This window comes from Octopus bimaculoides, chromosome 14 (assembly GCF_046866305.1).
Source record: "Octopus bimaculoides isolate indiv1 chromosome 14, ASM4686630v1, whole genome shotgun sequence".
NCBI classification, from domain to species: Eukaryota; Metazoa; Mollusca; class Cephalopoda; order Octopoda; family Octopodidae; genus Octopus; species Octopus bimaculoides.
In genome coordinates this window covers 39298465-39321154 of record NC_142941.1, presented here as the reverse complement: position 1 = coordinate 39321154, position 22690 = coordinate 39298465, and the positions used below count along the sequence as shown (strand labels likewise).

Below are 22690 nucleotides of genomic sequence, written 5' to 3'. Positions count from 1 at the left end.
TATTATTGAAATTTATTCCTATGTCAACATTTCTGTATAAGGCTATATTTCTGTATAGGAATAAATTTCAATAATAATGGATATTAGCATCAAAACTCTCTTTTAAATTTAAAACTTTGGATATATAACCAAAGAGAACGATCCTTAAGGAGTCTACTTTAGACTTTTTGCGGTGAAATCCCTTGCTATATTGGTAACGATTACATGTTTTTCTATGAACAAATATATATATATATATATATATATATATATATATATATATATATATATATATATATATATATATATATATATATATATATATATGTTTGTGTGTGTGTGTGTATGCATGTATATATGTATCTGTGCTTTCATATGTATATTTGTTTAGACATCACACAATGGCTGTAAATGAACATCATCATACAAGGAAGGCTGTATGTTTCCAGCCCTCTGTGAAAGATATGATTGCCATTGGGAAACATTAGCTTGCTAGGAAATGAGTGAAGGCTGGTGACAAGAAGGGCATCCAGCCGTAGAAAATTTTTCTCAACAAATTCCGTCTGACCAAAGTAAACATGGAAAAGTGGATGTTAAATGAAGATGATCATCATCAGTTTTTTTCTTTTTTAATGTGAGATTTGTACCATTAAATGAAAGTGGAGTTCTCCAGTAGTTTGGTATCAAAAAGGTTAAAGCACTTCATTCTAGACTGTTCTTTCACACATTGAATCTCTTTTTGTAGCTTTGAACAAATTTTGCGAAGTTAACCAGGCTTTAATTACTTTCTCACTTATATATTCTTTGCAACAATAAAACTTCAGCTTCTAAGTATTAGCCTCAAGAATTATCATGAAGAGAATTGGATTAAAAACAAGGCAAAGCCCTGCTTTAGTTGCTTGTATATTAGATTCTTCTCTAAATTCACTACTAATCCTTCCCCTCAGTGGAATACTACTACTACTACACCTGAGGTGATGCAGTTGTGACACATATACACATTCTGGACCACATCCAAATTAGGGTTAAATAATCAATTTATAAAACATTACTCACCAATACATAATAATTTCTAATCCACAGGAAACAATGTGTCCTCACTCTGCATATCTGTTCCTACTACCTGGTGGTCTCAGTGCTGGAAATGGTGGAGATTTATCTCCTCGGTGGTGACATAAATAAGCATGGGGATAAATATTAGCTCCCTGTTTTGATACTGCCTCTGTCACTAATATATATTTTCTTACAAACTCAGTGGCTAGTGGCAACATCAGCGCATGTTCTGGCACTGTTTTTCTATATATTGCTGGTGAGGAATTGAGTCACTACTATTTCTAGCAGTCAAGTGTCAATCATTGATGAAACCAAGGAAGGTCAAAATCACGTGATCTGTTGGTTTTGGCACTGGAGCTGGTGGGGATTTATCTCCCCACTAACAAGATAAACAACAGTGCATTTTGCACCAAAAGCTAATATGAGAGTTTCTCTCATAATATCTACCACCATATAGTTTGTTCTAACAGAACATTCATGTTTAAGTGGAGGTAAATATTATCTCTCACTAATAATATTGCCTCTGTTGCTAGTATATTCCACAATTACTATTTTTCTGAATTAGTTATATACATCCCACCACCACACAGGCTTTCCTGGGTAAATGCATCTGTCTCTCTGATTACCCATACTCTGTCTTCCCCTACTGGTCTTCCAAACTAACCACTGCACATAGGGGTCCTTACATGGTCGATGAAAATGCTAGAAATAGCAGCCAAATTTCCCTCAAATCACACCCTTTTCCATCTTTAAAAGGGACTGTTGTATAATGTTTTACTGGATTCCTTGTATATAGAAAAATGAAAGGACGGTCATAGCTGGAGTGTTTTTATTCATAAGTTTGCTCAGTCGGTTGACATGGAGATTAACCAACAATAGCTTTTTTACTTGTAGATGTCAACGTAGAGATGTTAAAACTGAACATCAATGTTATTGATTTCATCATTCTCAGCTTACAAAGGAATTGGCAAATGTTCCCTCTTCTCAAATAAACCGCCCAAAAATATGTGAATATAGATAGAGAGATAGATAGAGACAGACAGACAGACAGACAGATAGATAGATAGATAGATAGATAGATAGATAGATAGATAGATAGATAGATAGATAGATAGATAGATAGGCAGGCAGGCAGGCAGGCAGGCAGGCAGGCAGGCAGGTAGGTAGGTAGGTAGGTAGGTAGGTAGGAATGTAGGTAGGTAATTAGTAGGAAAGCAGACAGGCAGAGAGAGAGAGAAAGAGAGGTAGACAGACATGATTTGATAGATAGATTTTGGACAAATTTCTAACCCTGGGTGTTCAGCTGTATAAAACTACCAGGCTCATTGAATTAGTGTATAAGTGGCTGAGTACTCCACAGACATGTGTACCTTTAATGTAATCCTCAAGCAGAACCTATGCATGCAGGGAAGGTTGAATGTATCTGTGTGTGTGTGTGTGCATGAGGAGAGATAGTGTGTAAGCAGAAACAGCGTGAGTGCATGGGACAAAGAATGTGTCAATTAACTTCATGATATTTCACATTATATTTTCCCACCAACGATTTCTTTACTTATTTCCTTGTCTTCCAACACTCTAACTTAATCTCTTTCTTTCCTTTCCTCAATTTCCTTACAATTCCTCCTCCTTTCTTACTCACTTATTTAATCCCTTTCTGTCACTTTCTTATCTCATTTCATTTTCTGTTCTTCCTTTTCTCATCTTTATCTTCTTTGTTTCATTTTACTCTTTACCTTCTTTCTTTCTTTCCTTCTTTCTTTCTTTCCTTCTTTCTTTCTTTCCTTCTTTCTTCATCTTCTTCTTACATTATCTGACATGCTTTCCAAACTGCAGATTTTATGAATTGATTCAATCACTATATTATTTTTGAAAAAGTTAAAAATTTAGTGCAATGTTTTCACTCCTTCTGTCCTGTATTTATTTTTCACACTCTTACTTACCTTCTTTCCAATTCTTATCTTACTTTCACACTTTTAGTAGTTATGTTTGTATAATTGAGTATCTAAACATGGTTGGCCCTTTTTTGGTTGAGTGTCTATCACCACCCTCCACCATTACCAACTTAATTGTATGTATATACAACTCTATCGCATTATACCATTATTCATATATTTATTTATTTACTCATTTATTTATTTATTTATCCATTCATTCATGTTTCCACTTGGAATAAATCAAAAGCTTTCTTCCTTTTTTTTTTCTATTCTTAAAATCAGTCATTTTTGATTAACTCCTCGAATTTTGTCTGATGATTGGAGACCTGAAACTCAGAGTAAAGAAACATGATGCTTCAGTTTCAATAGATATGTTATAATAATATAATACTATTCTTTCGGGATTCAGTACTCTCTCTCATCCTTCTTGTTCACCCTTCAGTGTCAACACACATGCATGCACACACACACACACACACACACACACACACACACACACACACACACAGAGTTACATACACATGCTACATATGCTTCCTAGAAATAACAGCCAAATCTTTGGATGTGCAATATGTTGAATGCACTCTAAAAAAGTCCTATGGAAAAAATTATTTCCCACTGAGGTTACGAAATGGTCTTTTACAAAATATTTACCATATTTTTTAAGTCATTTTCACTTTAAAATATATTTTAGATATGCAAAAAATTTCTTGCAATGATATTCACTTGAAAATAACTTTTAAAAAGATTAAAATATTGTCTGTTTAAAGAAAGCTAAAATATAAATACTTACTGTACAAACAAGTTACATCTTTGAAATCACATTCACTTAAAAATATTTCGAAATGATTAAAATATTGTTTAACAAAAATGAAAATAGAAACATTTACTGTTGGCAAGTTAAAGCCACTAAGACTTTTGCCCATCATAATGTGTCTTTTCGAAAAGTTAGAGTTTTTCCCCTTTCAGGATTAAGTTATTTTCAGAGTATTTTTCCATTATGCACCATTTTGGGTATTTATACCCGCAAAACCCCAATATCTCAAGAACCAATTGTCTAATTTACATGAAACTTGTTTTATTATGTCTGTATTCACATTTCAGGGGAACCTTAATTCATAGTACTTTCCCATTATGTGCCAGTTTGGCTATGTAACATTGCAAGCAAGCAAGATTGAAGTTCATTTTTAATATAATATATATATATATACATAAATATATATATATATATATATACATAAATATATATATATATATATATATATATATATATATATATATATATATATATATATATATATATATATATATATATATATGTATGTATGTATATATATATATATATATATATATATATATATATATATATATATATATATATATATATATATATATATATATATATATATATATATATATATATATATATATATATGTATATATATATATATATATATATATATATATATATATATATATATATATATATATACATATATATATATATATATACACACACATACACAAACACAAATATTAATACTTATATATACATGTGTATACACACATATATAGATAATATAATAGGTATGTACTATAAGTACTCAGGTTGGTTTAGCACTAAAATTCCAGCTTGAACAGCAGCTGAAACAAAGGTGTTGTTGAAGCTGCCTATGAAAGATGGCTATCAGTGGTTCATCATTGAGCTGGTAGATGTATTTTAGAAAGAGAGATGAACAAGTAAAACATGTGGCATCACTTTAGTGCATGTAACTTTTAATTCAAACATAATTACAGAGTAATTATAGTAAATAAAGGATTAAGAAATAATGCATAAAGTTTCTTAAAGTTGTTCCTAGAATAGCTGGGCATGTGGATCATATATCATTGAGCAAAGATTTCCAAGTAAGCCAACTATTCCATCTTTGAAGAGAGAGAATTAAGGAATATCTTTAATAAAATATATTATTAGTTGCCAGTTCATCGAAGAATTAAAGAACAAACTTAGTGAAAGATAATAGTGGTTAGTACTTCCATGATCAGGGAATTAAGGAAATCCTTAGTAAAAAATAAAAGCTTACTAGTTCCACCTTTGAAGAGAAAGTTAACACATGTCACAGGAAACTTTATAAATCTCATGGAAGAACTTGCCAAAGAATGTGGTGCAGAAGTAAGTCAGAGTTAATTTCCTATCTGATACCATACAAAATGAAATCCTTGAAGTATATGCTCTTAACACCCTACATGAGATCAGAAAAATGGTTGAAGATTCTCTGTTTATTGGTATTACATGTGATTGCTCTGGCATGGGACAAGAATCAATTATTGTCGTTATGTTTCTGAAAACCAGATGTCCACGAAGATATCCTCCTGAGTATACTTCAGAGACACTAAGTAACATTATTCTGGATGTTTTTTGTCACCTAAACATTGATCTGGACTCAAAATTATGCTGCTTTTGCCTTTGATGGTGCATGTACCATGAGCAGAAATATTTCAGGCATACAAAAGAGATTAAGATACATGTTTCCTGGTACATATTTTGTACACTACAGAAACCACTTTTCAGCAGCACCCTCTTGTGTGTGTATATATATATATATATATATATATATATATATATATATATATATATATATATATATATATACATACATATATGTATATTCAAAATTATCATCTCCACCATCATAATTTTAATGCCACTTACCATGCTTGTATGGGTCAGATGTTAATTCATTAAAGCAGAATTTTCTATAGTACGACATTTACTATCACTGATAATATTTTCATGTATATATGAATACACACACACACACACACACACACATGTATGCAGTGACCCTGGAACAAAATTTACTTAGCGAGTACAAACTCAGGTCCAAAATATTTTTACAAACAGAGCCAAGATTTTGTCAAATCAAACACAGGTATAATAATGTCTTTTATTATTATACAAGGAAAAGTAATGCTTCAAGTCACTCCAAAATTTTTTCTGTACTTGCTAGTTTTGGTGATGCAGTTTTCATTGAGTATGCCCAAAGTGTTTTCATTGTACAAGTTTTTATGTACATACATTACAGCACAGTGTGTTAGACGATGTTGTGTCATTGTAGTTTGGAGTCAGGTCTTCAAACAGCAAAGTGCGTTGAACATTCTCTTGCTTGATGCAAGAGACACAGGCTTGCAACATCATGACATTTTCATCACAAAGGCTGATCCATAGCGCTTTCAGAAGAATAGTAATTAGGTGAACAAAGTTCAATGCATCGGTGACCATGGCAACCGTAGATCCAATTATGATGATGAAGATGATAGTTTTAAATATATAGAGAGAGAGAGAGAGAAGGGGTGCTGAAAAGTTCCTAGCTTTGGGTAAAAAAAAAATACAGCAGATCAATCAGTTAATTATGATTTTATTCAACATATTCCCCTCTCAGATTCACCCACTTTATGTAGTACTCCTTCAATTTTTCTAAGCCCTGTGAAAGACCTTGGGAAGTTGGACCTCCAGCTAGGCCCTTCACAATACTCTTAAAGCCAGAAACTTTTCAGCAAACCCCTTGTATATATATATATATATATATATATATATATGTATATATACACACACACATAGACATAAACACATGCACACACACACACACACACACACACACACACACGCACGCACGCACACACACTGTAACAACATGTGAATCAGCAATTTTTTGATTTTTTCCTTCCATCTTCCTTTTCTATTGAACTTTCCTCTGTCTCCTGTTTCTGAAGAAGAGCTTTGCTCGAAACGTAAAACCATCTTTCTTTCCTTCCCTGAACATCTGCTAATACTTTACATGTACTACGTCCTCGCGTTGTTGTTTTTTTGGTTTGTTCTTCGTTTTTTGAGGATTTACTATATATATATATATATATATATGTGTGTAGTGTACAGTAAAGAAGCCCCCATCCCCACGTGCACACACATACATTTTACAGGTTGAAAAATGTTTCAACAATAAACATAAGGTGTGCATTGATCCAAAACTTGATACTAAATGAAAAAGAACCATAAAATGTTAGCTATATGAAAACACCTTTGTCATCTGCTTTACTTTACTAGTGCTACACCAATGGGTGTGTACAATGTGGTAAGTTTTTCTCTTACATGGTGTGTGTGTGTGTGTACAAGTATATGTGCATGTGTGGATTGCATATCAATTGGAAAGATATGTTTATATGTAACTATAATAAATGAATACATTTAGAAAAATATTGATACTTCAAAAAAGTGAAGTAGATTAGCAGACATAGTAGAATTATGGACTACATACTCTGTGTTATTCAATTACATTCGTTTATCTTCTGTTTCTAAATCTCAGTAATTGTGACTTTGCTATTCATTCTTCCAGGCTTGATAAACTATAAGTACCAATCAATTACATGGGTCAATTCAATATTCTCATAAGGCATCCTAGGTGTAAAGGAAATTATAGTAAAAAACTAAGACTAACCCTGTTCTTCATCCTTTGTGATTGATACAATAAGTTCTAGTTAAATATTAGGGTTGATATATGAATATCCATGCCTATTTCTCTCTCAAACTGTGTAGTTTTATGCTTTCGTAAAACAAATCATTAATGCTCCCATGAGTTTGCATTTGATGTAAATGGTTTTCTTAAGTTACATGCAAGTCTTGGATTAATTGTAATTAAATGAAATAAATAATGGAGTAAGTAAATTAACATATTAAAATGATTAAACAAAATATATAAAAAATTGAATAATTAATCATTTCAAGTTAATTATTTATATATCTTATATTGTAATTGCTAGCCCAAGGCAACAGACTGGCAGAAACATTAGCATGCCAGGTGAAATGTTTTTCAGTATTTTGTCTGTCTTTATGTTCTGAGCCCAAATTCCGCCGAGGTCGACTTTGCCTTTCACCCTTTCGGGGTTGATAAATTAAGTGCCAGTTGCATACTGGGGTTGATCTAATCGACTGGCCCCTTCCCAAAAAATTTCGGGCCTTGTGCCTAGAGTAGAAAAGTATATTGTAATTGCTGAACAAAAACGTTGTTGGTTACAGGCTACCAACAGGATAATCAAAGACTCACTGCATTTCTGATGACAACAGTAACAGTGAGTGTTTACAAAGCAGAGCAGAACAAAAGTTACAAAGGACCAGTTTTTTTAGAGTCTTCTTACTGATATTTACATCTCTACTAGTAATCATCAAAAAGGGATACGCATTTTACTGTCAAGACACTGCATCCTTCAAAAATTCCAAACTTTCCAAAATTCACCAACATTACATGGCAATGCTCACTTTACTCTCTATGACACTTTTTATGTTCAATTTTATGTGTTTTTGTGATTTCTTCTTTGTACTGTGCACGTCTTTCTGGTCTTTGTTGTCTTTTTTTTACTCAACTTATATAACTATTCTCTCTGTCCCCTTTTTAAACCTTTTCTAATGTGCTGTTGTGTACCTGAACACTGCAGACAGTAAGCTCATTATGTATTATTATATTGATTGAGGAATTTGCAGTATGAACAGGATTTGCTAAATGGTTGAGAAAATGTGTGGTTTCATGGCCACATGGTTTTAGTTTAATACCCTGGGCAACATTTTGGCTGAGCATCTTCTGCCATTGCCTAGGGTCAAGCAATGTTTTGTGAGAGAAATTTGTTGACAGAAACTGCACGGAAACCCATCACATGCATGCATGTGTGTGTGTGTGTGTGTGTGTGTGTGTGTGTCTGTGTGTGTGAATGCATGAAAGTTGCTATTTCTGCTCTTTAGCCATCCTTTTTATTACTCTTTTATCATCCAGCCTTCTGAGTGATCTCTGAACAGATAATGATATACTGGCTGGGGATGTGTGTAGGTTCACACGGATGTGTGTGTTTACGTATTTGTCTATACTTGCATGTTGAACAGTTCCCTTTCCCCTCCCCTTTCTTCTTGGATCCTCCTTATGACCATAATGGTTATTGTTGTTGTTTTTATTACTTTGGCACTACTTATATGCATTTCTTTCCATCCTGCTTCTGGCATCATTACGATGAAGCATACCTCTTCATCAGTTTATAGTCTGGACTGACAAAGTGACATCTATTTGAAGAAATGACTCAATATCATGGAAACTCCAACCAAAATCCACTACTGCACTTCACATTTACCTTGAGTGCTTCCTCTTTGGATTATTACTTAACTGTGTGTGTGCACGCTCGTGTGTGTGTGTGCACATGTGCATGTGCGTGTGTGTGTGTGTGTGTGTGTGTTTAAATACACACACATTTGGAATGTGAAATATATTTGTGTGTATATACATAGCTAAATAGATAGACAAATACAAATATTGATGTGATGCACATGTGTATGTGTGTATGTTAGTATATGTGTGTACATATATATATGGATGTATGCGTGTGTATTATAACAGCTTTCACCAACTTAAACAAGGAGACCATCCAGAAGAGCTGCAGAAGATTCCAAAGTCGTCTGGAGGTCGTGGTTGAAACCAATGGCGATTTTATTGAATGAATTTACTCTTTAGTATTTCAAGATATTTTCATGTAATTTTGATAAACATATATTAAAATGAGTTGTCAGTGTTATTTTTATTTTTGCATAATTTAGATGATGACGGTTTATTCACCGCACCCTGTATGTCAAGAGGGGAGAGTAAAGCAAAACAAATATCGAAAAACAACAAAGTCCAAAGGATGTTTACAGTTAATATTATTAGGATACTGTTTAAGAAAGGGAAACAAGTGGAAAATTAATTGAGCAAAAGTATAAGGTTTCATTGGATCGTAGAGGGAAGTCCAGGAGAGACAAAGAGAATGTATATAGAAAAGAAAAGGAAAAGGAAGAGAACCAGGAAAAGCACATTCGTTAGGTTGACATGTTTGACCTGTGACTAACCGGAAGTGTGAGAGGTAATTATGGTTTTAATGGCAAGGAAGTGATACAGGTGTACCTGTCGCTGTGTGTGTGTGTGTGTGTGTGTGTGTGTGTGTTTGTTTGAGTGTATGTATTTATTTAAGGGTACCTGTGCATGTAGTGTATATGATTATATATATTTGCTGGGTGTCTGCATATGTGTACATGTATGTGTATGTGTGTGTGTGTGTGTGTTTACATGTATATGTAAGGGTACCTGCATATGTAATGTATATGATTATATATATATAGATAGATAGATAGATAGATAGATAGATAGATAGATAGATAGATAGATAGATAGATAGATAGATTGATAGATAGATAGATAGAGATAGATAGATAGGGATGTATGTATGTATGTATGTATGTATATATATATAAAAACACACATATATATATATATACATACATATACATTGTGTGTGTGTGTGTAGATGTTTGAATGTGTGTTTATGCATAGGAGGTGCAAGCAGTGCATTTGTCTATGTAGTCTCTACTGGCAATTGTGATCCAATAAAAAAACATTACATAATTCTGTCCTTAGCAACTTAAATGGCTCTTGCCATCAGGCTAGCCTGGTTGCAATGTAGTTACATATGTTATTTTCTGTATTTTGGTTTGTGTTTGCAATCAACCTTGCAATCAACCTTAGTATTATTAGAGAAACAGCAGCAAGGAGATCACATTAAATGAGATGTGGATTACTACAGGAGAGAGGAGATCATCATTGATCTCTGAGTTTTGTGTCCCAAGCTTTCTTAGTATGTGTCCTTTTGGAGTCTGGCACTGGACTAGTCCATTAAATGAAGAGAGAGTTGGGTAGACTCTGCACAAACTTACTCTACTGGAATAAATTTGTTTGTGCTGCTTGTTCTGTAACAAAGATTTTTTCTGATGTTACTGAGAAATCAAACAATTTTCAATTACTTAAGAGTCCGTCATCAATTAATATATATTTGTGTGTGTGTGTGTGTGAGAGAGAGAGAGAGAGAGAGAGAAAGAGAGAGCATATATGCTTATGTATAAGTAAATACACATGTGTGTGTATCATCATCATCATCATCATCATCATCAGTTAACGTCTGTTGTCCATGCTGGCATGGGTTGGACGGTTTGACCAGGGCTGACAAGCTGGAGAGCTGCACCAGGCTCCAGTCTGATTTGGCATGGTTTCTACAGCTTGATGCCCTTCCTAATGCCAACCTCTTCACTGGGTGTGCTGGGTGCTTTTGTATGGCATCACATGGATGTTTTCATGTGGCACCACACAGGTACTTTTACATGGCACCACACAGATGCTTTTACATGTTATCAGCACAAGTGCTTTTTACATGGCACCTACACAGGACTCTTGCAGGCCAGTCTTTTCCACCAGGGGAACTGGCCTTAATACTTCTGCTGTGGAGCACAGGTTTTCTTGAGTACAGCAAGGTGCCAGGCATCTCAGTCATTTGTCAACTCACCTGAGTGTTTCAGTGTCCTGAGGTCGTTCTTCAGTACTTCATTCCATGTCTTCCACTTGTTCCATCTACTTTGAAAGCTCAATGCTTCTTTATGGAGCTGTCACCATCCATCCACATCACATGACCAAACCAGTAGAGTTTTCTCTTTTGCACACAGTATCTAATTCCTCTTAGGCCTAACTTCTCTCTCAATATACTAGCACTCTGTTGAATATGTGCACTTACATTACACATCCAGCATAACATACTAGACTCATTCCTCTCTAGCCTTCACATATCCTCTGCACAACAACTCTCTGAATTTCCTCCATCTTATTCTTATTCTAGCTATCACATTCTCCATGCATCCTATCCTACTACTAATTTGGTCCCCTAGATAGCAGAAATTATCTACTACCTCTAATGAGCCACCAGGGAATTTGAGAGAATCAATTTCCTAAATTTCTACAAGTTTGATGTATCTGTACATCCTCCACAAATGAACACTACCTTCTCAGATAGCCTTCCTATTAATCCACTGCATCTCTTGTGTGTCCATAACTGTTTTTTCATGAAAGAGATCTTGCACACACACAAACACACACACACAAACACACACACACACACAAACACATGTATGCACACACACACACGCACATACACAAACACACGCATGCACACACACGCATGCACACACAAACACACGCACACACAAACACACGCATGCACACACACACACACACATGCACACACACACAAACACACACACACACACACACACACAAACACACACATACAAACACACGCATACACACACACACATGCACACACACACATGCACACACACACACATGCACACACACTTGCACACGCAAGCACATGCACAAACACACACAACAAACTGTCTAAACATAGACATATGTTTCATATTCAAATGTATTTATACTGAAATCATTTGCTCGAAATTTACTGTTTTATTGCTTAGCTTACTGTTTACTTTGAAGACACGTGTGGATCAAAAAGCTCTTATAGAATAACAACCAACTGTTCACTAAAACCAACTGTTCACTAAAACCAACTTCTTAACCTAAAAAAAAATTTTCTTGTTTCTTCATTCAGCATGTCCTGTACCAAAACTGCCTCATTAGCGATTCCATTACTAGATACAAACAAAAATAGATATGAAATCACATATGCACAAATGAAAGAATTTTCTTTGAAAATATGTTCCCTTTGTCTTTTAGATTGTAAATCTCATAAATTAGTAAACTCATCTGCTGCATCTGCATGTATCATTGTTGTTGATTTTCTTGTCATTTGATTCAGAAGTAAGCATATTAACTTTTCTAAATGTAGTCAAATCAGGGCTAAATATGCTATACTTTTATATATATATATAAAATAAATAAATACGCCCTTTTAAAGCCTAGCCAGGCTCATGGGCCCAGTTTCCTGGTTTCAATGGTGTACGTGCTCCCCAGCTGGACGGGACGCCAGTCCATCGCAGTGTTACTCATTTTTGCCAGCTGAGTGGACTAGAGCAACGTGAAATGAAGTGTTTTGCTCAAGAACACAACGCGTCACCCGGTCCAGGAATCGAAACCACAATCTTACGATCATGATGCTGACACCCTAACCACTAAACCACGCGCTTCCACATATATATATATATATATATATATATATATATATATATATATATATATATATATATATATATATATATATATATATATATATATATATATATATATATATATATATATATATGTATATGTATATATATATATATATATATATATATATATATATACATATACATATACATATATATATATATATATATATATATATATATATATATATATACATACCTATACATATACATATACATATATATATATATATATATATATATATATATATATATATATATATACATGTGTGTAACTAGATAAATAGAGAGAAAGATCAAAACTGCAATTTATGTATCTATCTCTCACTGTCTGCTTCTCTGCCTGATGATGTATTAATGTATGTTCGCCTATATCACCATTTGTGTGTGTGTGTGTGTGTGTTTGTATGTGCTTGGGATGGAGCTCACACGCATTTGCCAATTAACCCAGCAGTCAGTAACCCCAACAATTACTTGATTTTAATATAAAAGGACCTTTCAGATTTGGCACTGTGATACTAATTGTTAAACAGAGGAGCTGACTGACTGTACATCCTTTCAGTATAAGTATGTAAGTTATCAAGTACTTTAAATGCCTTTTTATACTATAAAAGATGTGTGTGTGTGTGTGTATGCGTGTGTGTGTGTGTGTTTGTATGTGCATGCGTGTGTGTGTGTGTATGCATGCATCTAAATACACACATGTATACATGCATGTAAATACACACGTGTATACACAGGCACACACAAACACACACACACGCACATAGATATATACATATACATATGTTTATTCATAAATTTATGGACATATATATATATATATATATGTATATGTATGTATGTGTGTATACAAATATGTGTGTGTGTGTACTATGCATATTTATGTACTCTTGCACACATCTGTACACACATGCACATGCACACACACACACACACACACCAGCTGAAAGGGTTATAAGGTTAGAGGTTAGAGTACTACTGACCACACTGTGTTGCACCTCTTAACATTTCAGGAACAGCATTTAATTTTGTTCATAATTTCTTTGGCGTTGAGTGAAGAGCATTGGACACGTGTGGAGTTGAATCTTCATATCATTGCTTCTTGCTTTTGTCAATATGTAGCATTCTGAAACTAGTGGTGGTGGTGGAGATGGACATGGTGACAGTGGCAGCAGCAGTAGCAGCAGCAGCAGCGGCGGCGGTGGTGAGGGGGAGGGGGATGGGAGGAGGAGGGGGAGGGGAGGATGGCGGGAGGAGGAGGAAGAGGGGAGAAGGAGGAAGAGGGGGAGGAGGAGGAAGAGGGGGAGGAGGAGGAAGAGGGGGAGGAGGAGGAAGAGGGGGAGGAGGAGGGGGGAGGAGGAGGAGGAAGAGGAGGAAGAGGGGGAGGAGGAGGAGGAGGAGGAGGAGGAGGAGGAGGAGGAGGAAGAGGGGGAGGGGGAGGAGGAGGAGGAGGAGGAGGAGGAGGAGGAGGAGGAGGAGGGGGAGGGGGAGGAGGAAGAGGGGAGAGGGAGGATGAGGGGGAGGGGGAGGGGGGAGGGGGAGGAGGGGGAAGAGGTGGATTGATAATGAGGAAGAGAAGTGTTGGTGTTGATGAGGAGGAGGAGGATCAGGAGGGTTGGTGATGATGATGACAGTGGTGGCAGCAGTGGCAGAAGCAGCAGCAACAACAATGACAGTGACAACAGTGATGATAATGATGACAATGATGATGATGACGGCGACCACAACGACGATGACGACAACAACAATGATGAAGATGATAATGATAGTGGCAAGGATTCAAAGACGCTGGCAGTGATGTTGATGACAACCTCAATGACAACAATTATAATGGTCACAATGCTGGCAATGACAAGAACAATGATGACACCAATAACAATCACAGTGATGACGCCAACGATGATGATAACAGTGACAACGATGACCAAAATGCTTCAGGAAGTTAAAGGGTTAGATTCATACACAGTAGGAACGCTCAGCAGTTACATCAATACATCTGACGTCACAATTTACTTGAATATTACCCACAAGACGAATAAAATCTGATTAATCCTGACCTAATGTGGAATAGGTTTTAGTGCTCTAGTGATAATTTTAATTTTTCGCATGCTTCCTTCTGAGCCCATCCATCAGTATAAATTCAGCGCACCTCGGTTACTTAGCAGAGCTTTGGACTGCAACAGAGAGAACATTGGGAAACAACAGAGATGAGGTGGCAAACAGATGGTGAAAAGATGCAGACAGCTGCTGACAACAACCAATGAATGATCAGCAACTAAATGATCACCAGTTAATTTTTTGACTATCATTATAATTATACCAAGAACAATAACACACAAACTCAGACTCTCAATATTTTTGTCATTCATAGTAATGACAACATTTTTGTTTTTCCTGTGTGTGTACAAAAAGAATAAGAATTTTATATATTTGTTTTGCAAGATTTTTGATGTGAAATCGTGTGTTGAAACACTGTATATTTGGTGTTAATTTGCTTCAGCTTTATATTACATTACATTACATTAATCCTATTTCGGCCAGAGTTCTTTTGTCACACTTCTGTGACCTCATCAGTGGTCCTTTGCTTTCTTCTTTCTTATGTGTGTCCCACCTTGCTAACTGTCAGCCATTTTGTATTTTTTGTATTTTGTATTCCTATTGTATGTGTCTATGCATGTGTATCCCTCAATATGTTTTGTAAGTGCATGTGTGTGTATGGGGAGTGCCTGTATTATCTATATCTTCTGTTAATACATGTTCGTTATCAAAAATCACAACAGGTTCATAGTTCTTCTTTGTACACGTACATAAGTTGTTTCTAAAATGTGAAAATATGTCTGGAATACAGAATTGCATGACGTTCATCATAGAACCTTTGTAATTATCGATGTAGACACAGTCATATATTTGAGTTTAACTAAGCAAAAGAGTTAATGTTCAGTGAGATGTTATGTAATATTTGAGCTACTGAGTCAGATAATTGAATACAGTATATGATTTATAAAATGATTTGTCTCCAAAATAGCCTGTGATTTCCCCACTGACAAATACATTTATAATTGTTTGCTTCTGCTATGATAATGCCTGAATCTTTTATTAATATCTTGAAAGCTTTGAAAAATTGCATTCAAGATATCTAATGCTATGCATCTTTTCCTCTGTCTCTTTCTCTCATCCTCTCTCTTTCTCTCTCTCTACATATGTGTGTGTGTGTATATATATATATATATATATATATATATATATATATGAATTTACATATGGGACAGAAGTTCTCAATACATGGTGTAGAGCTTATGCAATTGAAATTGATGATTTACTCTATCACTGCTCAGAATTTTCCTCTACATTCTTACATTTCAAGTGACAGAAAGATGAAAACTTGCACGGTGCTCTAGTATGGCCACAGCCTTTGAGCTGAAAAGAATAAAAGAATAAAAGAATACATATATGTGTGCATCGCCTTACTGGCACTTGTGCTGGTGGCACATGAACAAAACAAAAAACATATGTTTTATCTTAATAATTTTTATGCAACTCTTTTTGTATCACTATCTTTATTCCTATTTCTCTTTCTCTTTCCCCTTTCGTTTCCTCTCTCTTCCTTTCTCTAATTCTTTTTATCTCCCCTTCTCCCCATTTCGTTTTTTTCTCTCTCATCCTTTCTCTAATTCTTTTCCTCTCCCCTTCACCATTCTCTGTCTGTCCTTCTCTCTCCCTCACCCTTCTCTTTCTCTCTTGTTGCTTGCACATGACCATTGGCCATCTTTCTTTTCCTATCTTGAGTTTCTATCTTTCCTTCCGATTAGCAGCAGAGATCAGACACATTCTTGTCTATCTCCTATCAAAGCATGTTCCTCCAGTGTTCACCACCTCGCTTTTTGTTTATTTTACTGTCCTGTTTTTGTTACCAACTTTGACCCTCCACAAAATCCCAAATTTTTATTTAATTTGCATTGCGGGAACAACTGTTTTGTCGAAGATGTATCTTGTCATGAATTGCTCGAAATGCAGAGTAGAAAAACAGCTGACAACTGATGAAGGGTCATTCTTTATGTTGCTTGTCTTGTTTTCCATTTGTTCCTTTCGTCGTTCGTATTCCATGTTTTCATATTTTGTATTTCCTGCTGCTTTCATATTTCATGTTGTTTATGTCCTATGACGTCCTGTACCCATATATGCATGTGTATATACATATGTATGTAAGTATGTACATATATGGATATATGCATATATATATATGTATATATATATATATATATATATATATATATATATATATATATATATATATTACCATATATATTACCATATATATATATATATATATATATATACAGAGACAAAGACAGATAGACTGAGAGATAAATGTATGTACACACACACACACACACACACACACACACACACACACACACACACACATACATAGACATTAAGAGAGGTTTTATTTGTTGTTTAAGTAATCTGCACAAATCCTGTTCCTAAATTTGCATTTAAGTTATCCACAAATCACTTATATTATTCTTTCCTGTTATATTTCTGCAAATAAATCTCTTCTCCATACCATTTCCACTTGGTGTATATTGAGGAAGTATTTTGGGACACCCAATTTATTTGTTCCAATTGTTACGAGAGAAAAATCCTCATGTTATTGCGTACGAATGAGACATTGTCTTCAAGTCATTGTTACGTGATCCACTTTGATACTGAAACAATTCAGTGAGGGGAATTATCTGATATATATTCCTCTCATAAAAGAGAAAGACCATTATAGTTACTTTTTTTTTTTATGTAGTTGTATTTATTCATTTATCTATTGCAAATTAAAGATTGCAGTTCAGTTTGATGGTAACATTTATTTATTTATTTATTTATTTATTTATATACATCTCATTTGATCACATTAATTTTGATCCCAATGTGATGGGAGAGGATTGACTTTCAAGTAGCTTTGTCAGGTCATTTGTTTTACATTTTCAAGATGAATCTATACTTCAGGGTCACATGTAATATTCCTAAAAACTACTCCAAGTGTTAAAAACTTGTCTTTTTTCTTAAATTGTTTTAGAACGTTTTGGCTGTTTTTTGGGTTTTTTTCAGAGAATTGTTCTTGTTTTCATCTGCAGTTTGATCTTGATTTGTTTTCTTTAATTTTGTCATCATCGTCATCGTCATCATCATCGTCATCATCATCACCGTCATCATCATCATCACCATCATCATCATCATCATCATCATCATCATCATCATCATCATCACCATTGTGGCCTCCTACACAACCACCAGCATCAACACCAACACAGCCATCAACATTATCATCATCATCATTGTCGTCATCATTACCATTGCAAATGCTACCTCCACCACCTTTGCAATTTACCAGTAGTAGCATCACCACCACCAACACGACCACCACAATCGTTTTTGTCATTGTCATCATTATCATCATCACAACCACTACCACCACCACCACCACCACCACCACCATCATTAGCAGCAACAGCAGCATCTCTACCATCTCCACTATCACCATTATTTCTATTAGCATTGTTGTTGTCATCACAATCATCATCATCATCATCATCATCAACATTGTTATCATTATCATCCTATGTCCATTTTCCCATACTGGAAAAGTTGGACACAGCATGTTGCTACCTGACCTATCATGGTCATTTGTCATCTGGCACACCCTCACACCCACACACACACGCACACACACATATGCATGCATGCACACACACACACACACACACATTTTTATCATTCTGTTCTTTTACTTGTTTCAGTCATTTGACTGTGGCCATGCTGGAGCACCACCTTTAGTCGAACAAATTGACCCCAGGACTTATTCTTTGTAAGCCTAGTACTTATTCTATCGGTCTCTTTTTGCTGAGCCACTAAGTGACGGGGATCTAAACACACCAACATCAGTTGTCACGCAATGGTGGAGGGACGAACACATGCAAAAATAACAAATACATGCATATATATACATACATATATATTTATATATATATATATATATATATATATATATATATATATATATATATATATATATATATATATATATATATATATATAAATGACAAGCTTCTTTCAGTTTCCATCTACCACATCCACTCACAAGGCTTTGGTTGGCCCAAGGCTGTAGTAGACAACACTTGCCCAACGTGCCACGCTGTGGGACTGAACTCAGAACCATGTAGTTGGGAAGCAAGCTTCTTACCACAGAGCCACTCCTGTGCCTATTATTTATTATTTTTTTATTTTATTTTTTTTTTATTTTTCTTTTTATATTTCTTATTGGTGTTTTGTTTTCTTTTGTCATCAGCCAGAATGGATGAGATAGAGCCTGAATTGCCTGAATATCCCCAACAGTCTTTCAACCAGAAAAGTGAATGTGATACTTCCTCATCAGAATGCAATCAGTCACTGAAAAGAGCTAAAAACCCACTTCCTACTGATATCATTGATCTGAAATCAAACAGAGCTAACACAACAGATCCTACATTGGCATCAAAACCTTGGAATTTACCAAAGAAAAACAGTTTCAATTGCTATTCGAAACCACTGCCAGCGATACCAAAGATGTAACTTATGGAACTGCACACATAAAAGTTCCATTAAGAAATTTAAATTTACACATTATGACCAGGATGTAACATATTTCAGTTTTGCAAACCTTTATATCGAATGAGAGAATTACCTATGGTAATATAATACACGGTGTTCATAAATTATCTTTACAATTTGAAAAATTCAGTAAAAAATGAAAAATAAGGATAACTCAGCAGAGTTTATTGGAAAGCATAGGTAAACAAATAAAATTTTAATGAAAATATAAGAACACTTCCGCAGGTGCTCTATTGGTTGCATACAACACATCTAAGTGATAAATTGTGGAAGTTGTAAAAATAGTTTATGAACACCTTGTATAAAAGGCTAGATGCTTCAAAACATCCACTCAAATCGTGTGATTTTTTTTTTTTTTTTTTTGTATATTGAATATATAATTTGAACTCTATTGATAGTCTGTATCTTTGACTCAGAAGTTCAAATTTTATTCTTAATATATAATACACAGATTTGAACACACGAAGAAAAAAAACTTATATACAAAAACACACTATACAAATATACAAGAATATACTGTACAAATATACATACATATACATATACATACATATGTGTGTGTGTATATATATATATATATATATATATATATATATATATATATATGTATGTATGTATGTATGTATGTATGTATGTATATGTGTGTATGTATGTAGATACCTAGTATATTTTATTCAATATTTACTCCTTTATTTCCTCATATACTCATGCATGTAAATACCCAAAACACACACACACACGCATGCACATACACACACACACACACAAACACACACACACACACACACACACACACACACACACACACACACACACTTCATATTCACAGTACAAAATTTGTCGTAATTTTTTTTTTTATATTTGACAATTCTAATATAATGAAATATTTTTATACTCATTTACATTGAAATCCCTCCAATATCTGCTCAATCATAGTAAATCTTCATCCACTAAATAATAGCCAATAAGTCATACTAATTAACATTTGATAAGGATTTTTTTCCTTTTAAAATTATGGTGCCTAATTACTGTTCCCTAAAACGAGGTTCTATATTCATTATGTTCATTTAGTGAAAGACCTATCAGTTGTATTTAATAGTCAAATATAATTAACTACAATGGTTGCCTCCAATATATTTTAAAACCATTATTCAACTAAACTGTTACCTAAATCACATATATATATATATATCACTTATGTATATCTATATATAACCACAAAATACGTATTACTCTTATTATATATCAATATATTTCACCACTAAGCATATATCACTTATATCTATATGTATATAATCACCAAATATATAGTACCCCTTTTTATATCATCACTAAGCATATATTACTCTCAAACATACATACATACATACAAAGCTAAATAATGACATATATATATATATATATCTATTACCATTAAATATATATATCACTCATATGCATTGCTTGTATATATAGCCCTAACATATAAACACATACACACACACACACATATATATATATACATAGATATATATATGTACATACGTAAGTATATATGTATGTATCTATGTATGTATACATGTACACACACACACACACACACACACACACACACACACACACTCACACACGCACACATATACCCATTTTTATATCATCATCACAAAAGCAAATATATTCAATCATCAAATCTAAACTTTTAATTGACATTTCTCGACATACTTTAGGGGTATCATGAAGTAGATATAGATCCCTTGATAAGCCAAGTTTGCACATCATGTTCAGCATTTTTTTGGTTCATGCCAATTCTATTCTTTTATGCTGCTCTTAAGAAAAATGCAAACGACATGATTTCACCTTATTCTTTTAGTGTCTAATGCCTATTTAAAAAAAACAAAAACAGATGAATATTTCTCCATATTAAAATATCATCATCCTCATTATCATCCTTCATCAGCATATATACCCCTGGTTACATTTTCGCAATGTAAAACCTGCTCCTACTTGCTTGGACATGAATTCACCAGGAAACATCTGACTGATCATACAAAATGTTCAGTAGGTAGTCGACACCCATAACTAACAGTTGCATATTGTCCTTCTCTTCCAGATTGTGAAAGCTTACCATTATGTTTAATCTAAATACAGTGTAATTTTAAGACCTCATTTTTTTATGGGCATATATGTGTTAATGTCTATTTTCCATGCTGGCATAGGTTGAACATTTTGACCAGAGCTGGTAAGCTAGCCAGCTGCACTAGGTTCCATTCTGATTTGGCTTGGTTTCTATGGCGGCTTTATGCCCTTCCTGATGCCAGCCACTTTACAGTGTGTGCTGAGTGCTTTTAACATACCACTGGCTTTTACATGGCACCAGCATGAGTGCTTTTTATGAGGCACTAGCACAAGTGCACTTTATGTGGCACCAGCATAGGACTCTTGCAGGACAATCCTCTTCACCAGGGGATGCAACCGTAATATTTCTGCTGTGGATGACAGGTCTTCTTGAGTATCATATATCTGAATAACTTAAATAATAACAAGCTAACAAGGTAGCCTATTCATGGAGATGCAGGCTTAGTGGTTAGGGGACGGAACTCATGAATGTATGGTTGTGGTCTTGATTCCTGTATCAGGCAATGAATTGTATTCTTGAGCAAACACTTCATTTCACATTGCTCCAGTCCGCCACTCAGCTGGCAAAAGTGAACAATCCTTCAATGGACTGATGGATCAGCATCCTGTTCAAGGGTAATGTTGTTGGCACTCCGTTGCTTACGACGTCGAGGGTTCCAGCTGATCCGATCAACAGCACAGCCTGCCGTTGAGATTAACATCCAAGTGGCTGAGCACTCCACAGACACGTGTACCCTTAACGTAGTTCTAGGGGGATATTCAGCGTGACACAGTGTGACAAGGCTGACCCTTTGAATTACAGGCACAACAGAAACAGGAAGAAAGAGTGAGAGAAAGTTGTGGTGAAAGAGTACAGCAGGGTTCGCCACCATCCCCTGCCGGAGCCTCGTGGAGCTTTAGATGTTTTCGC

At 34.7% G+C, this 22690-nt stretch overlaps 1 protein-coding gene across 1 annotated transcript in view; it reads left to right on the top strand.

The window, feature by feature from the left end:
* The window catches only part of LOC106872394 (protocadherin gamma-B1), a 28867-nt gene extending 9008 nt beyond the window's left edge, over nucleotides 1-19859 (top strand). Inside the window, exon 4 of the mRNA XM_014919385.3 lies at nucleotides 19364-19859. Within this exon, the coding sequence (XP_014774871.2) occupies nucleotides 19364-19626 (263 nt within the window). The 3' untranslated portion in view covers nucleotides 19627-19859. The remainder of the gene's footprint in view (nucleotides 1-19363) is intronic.
* The last annotated feature ends 2831 nt before the right edge of the window (nucleotides 19860-22690 follow it).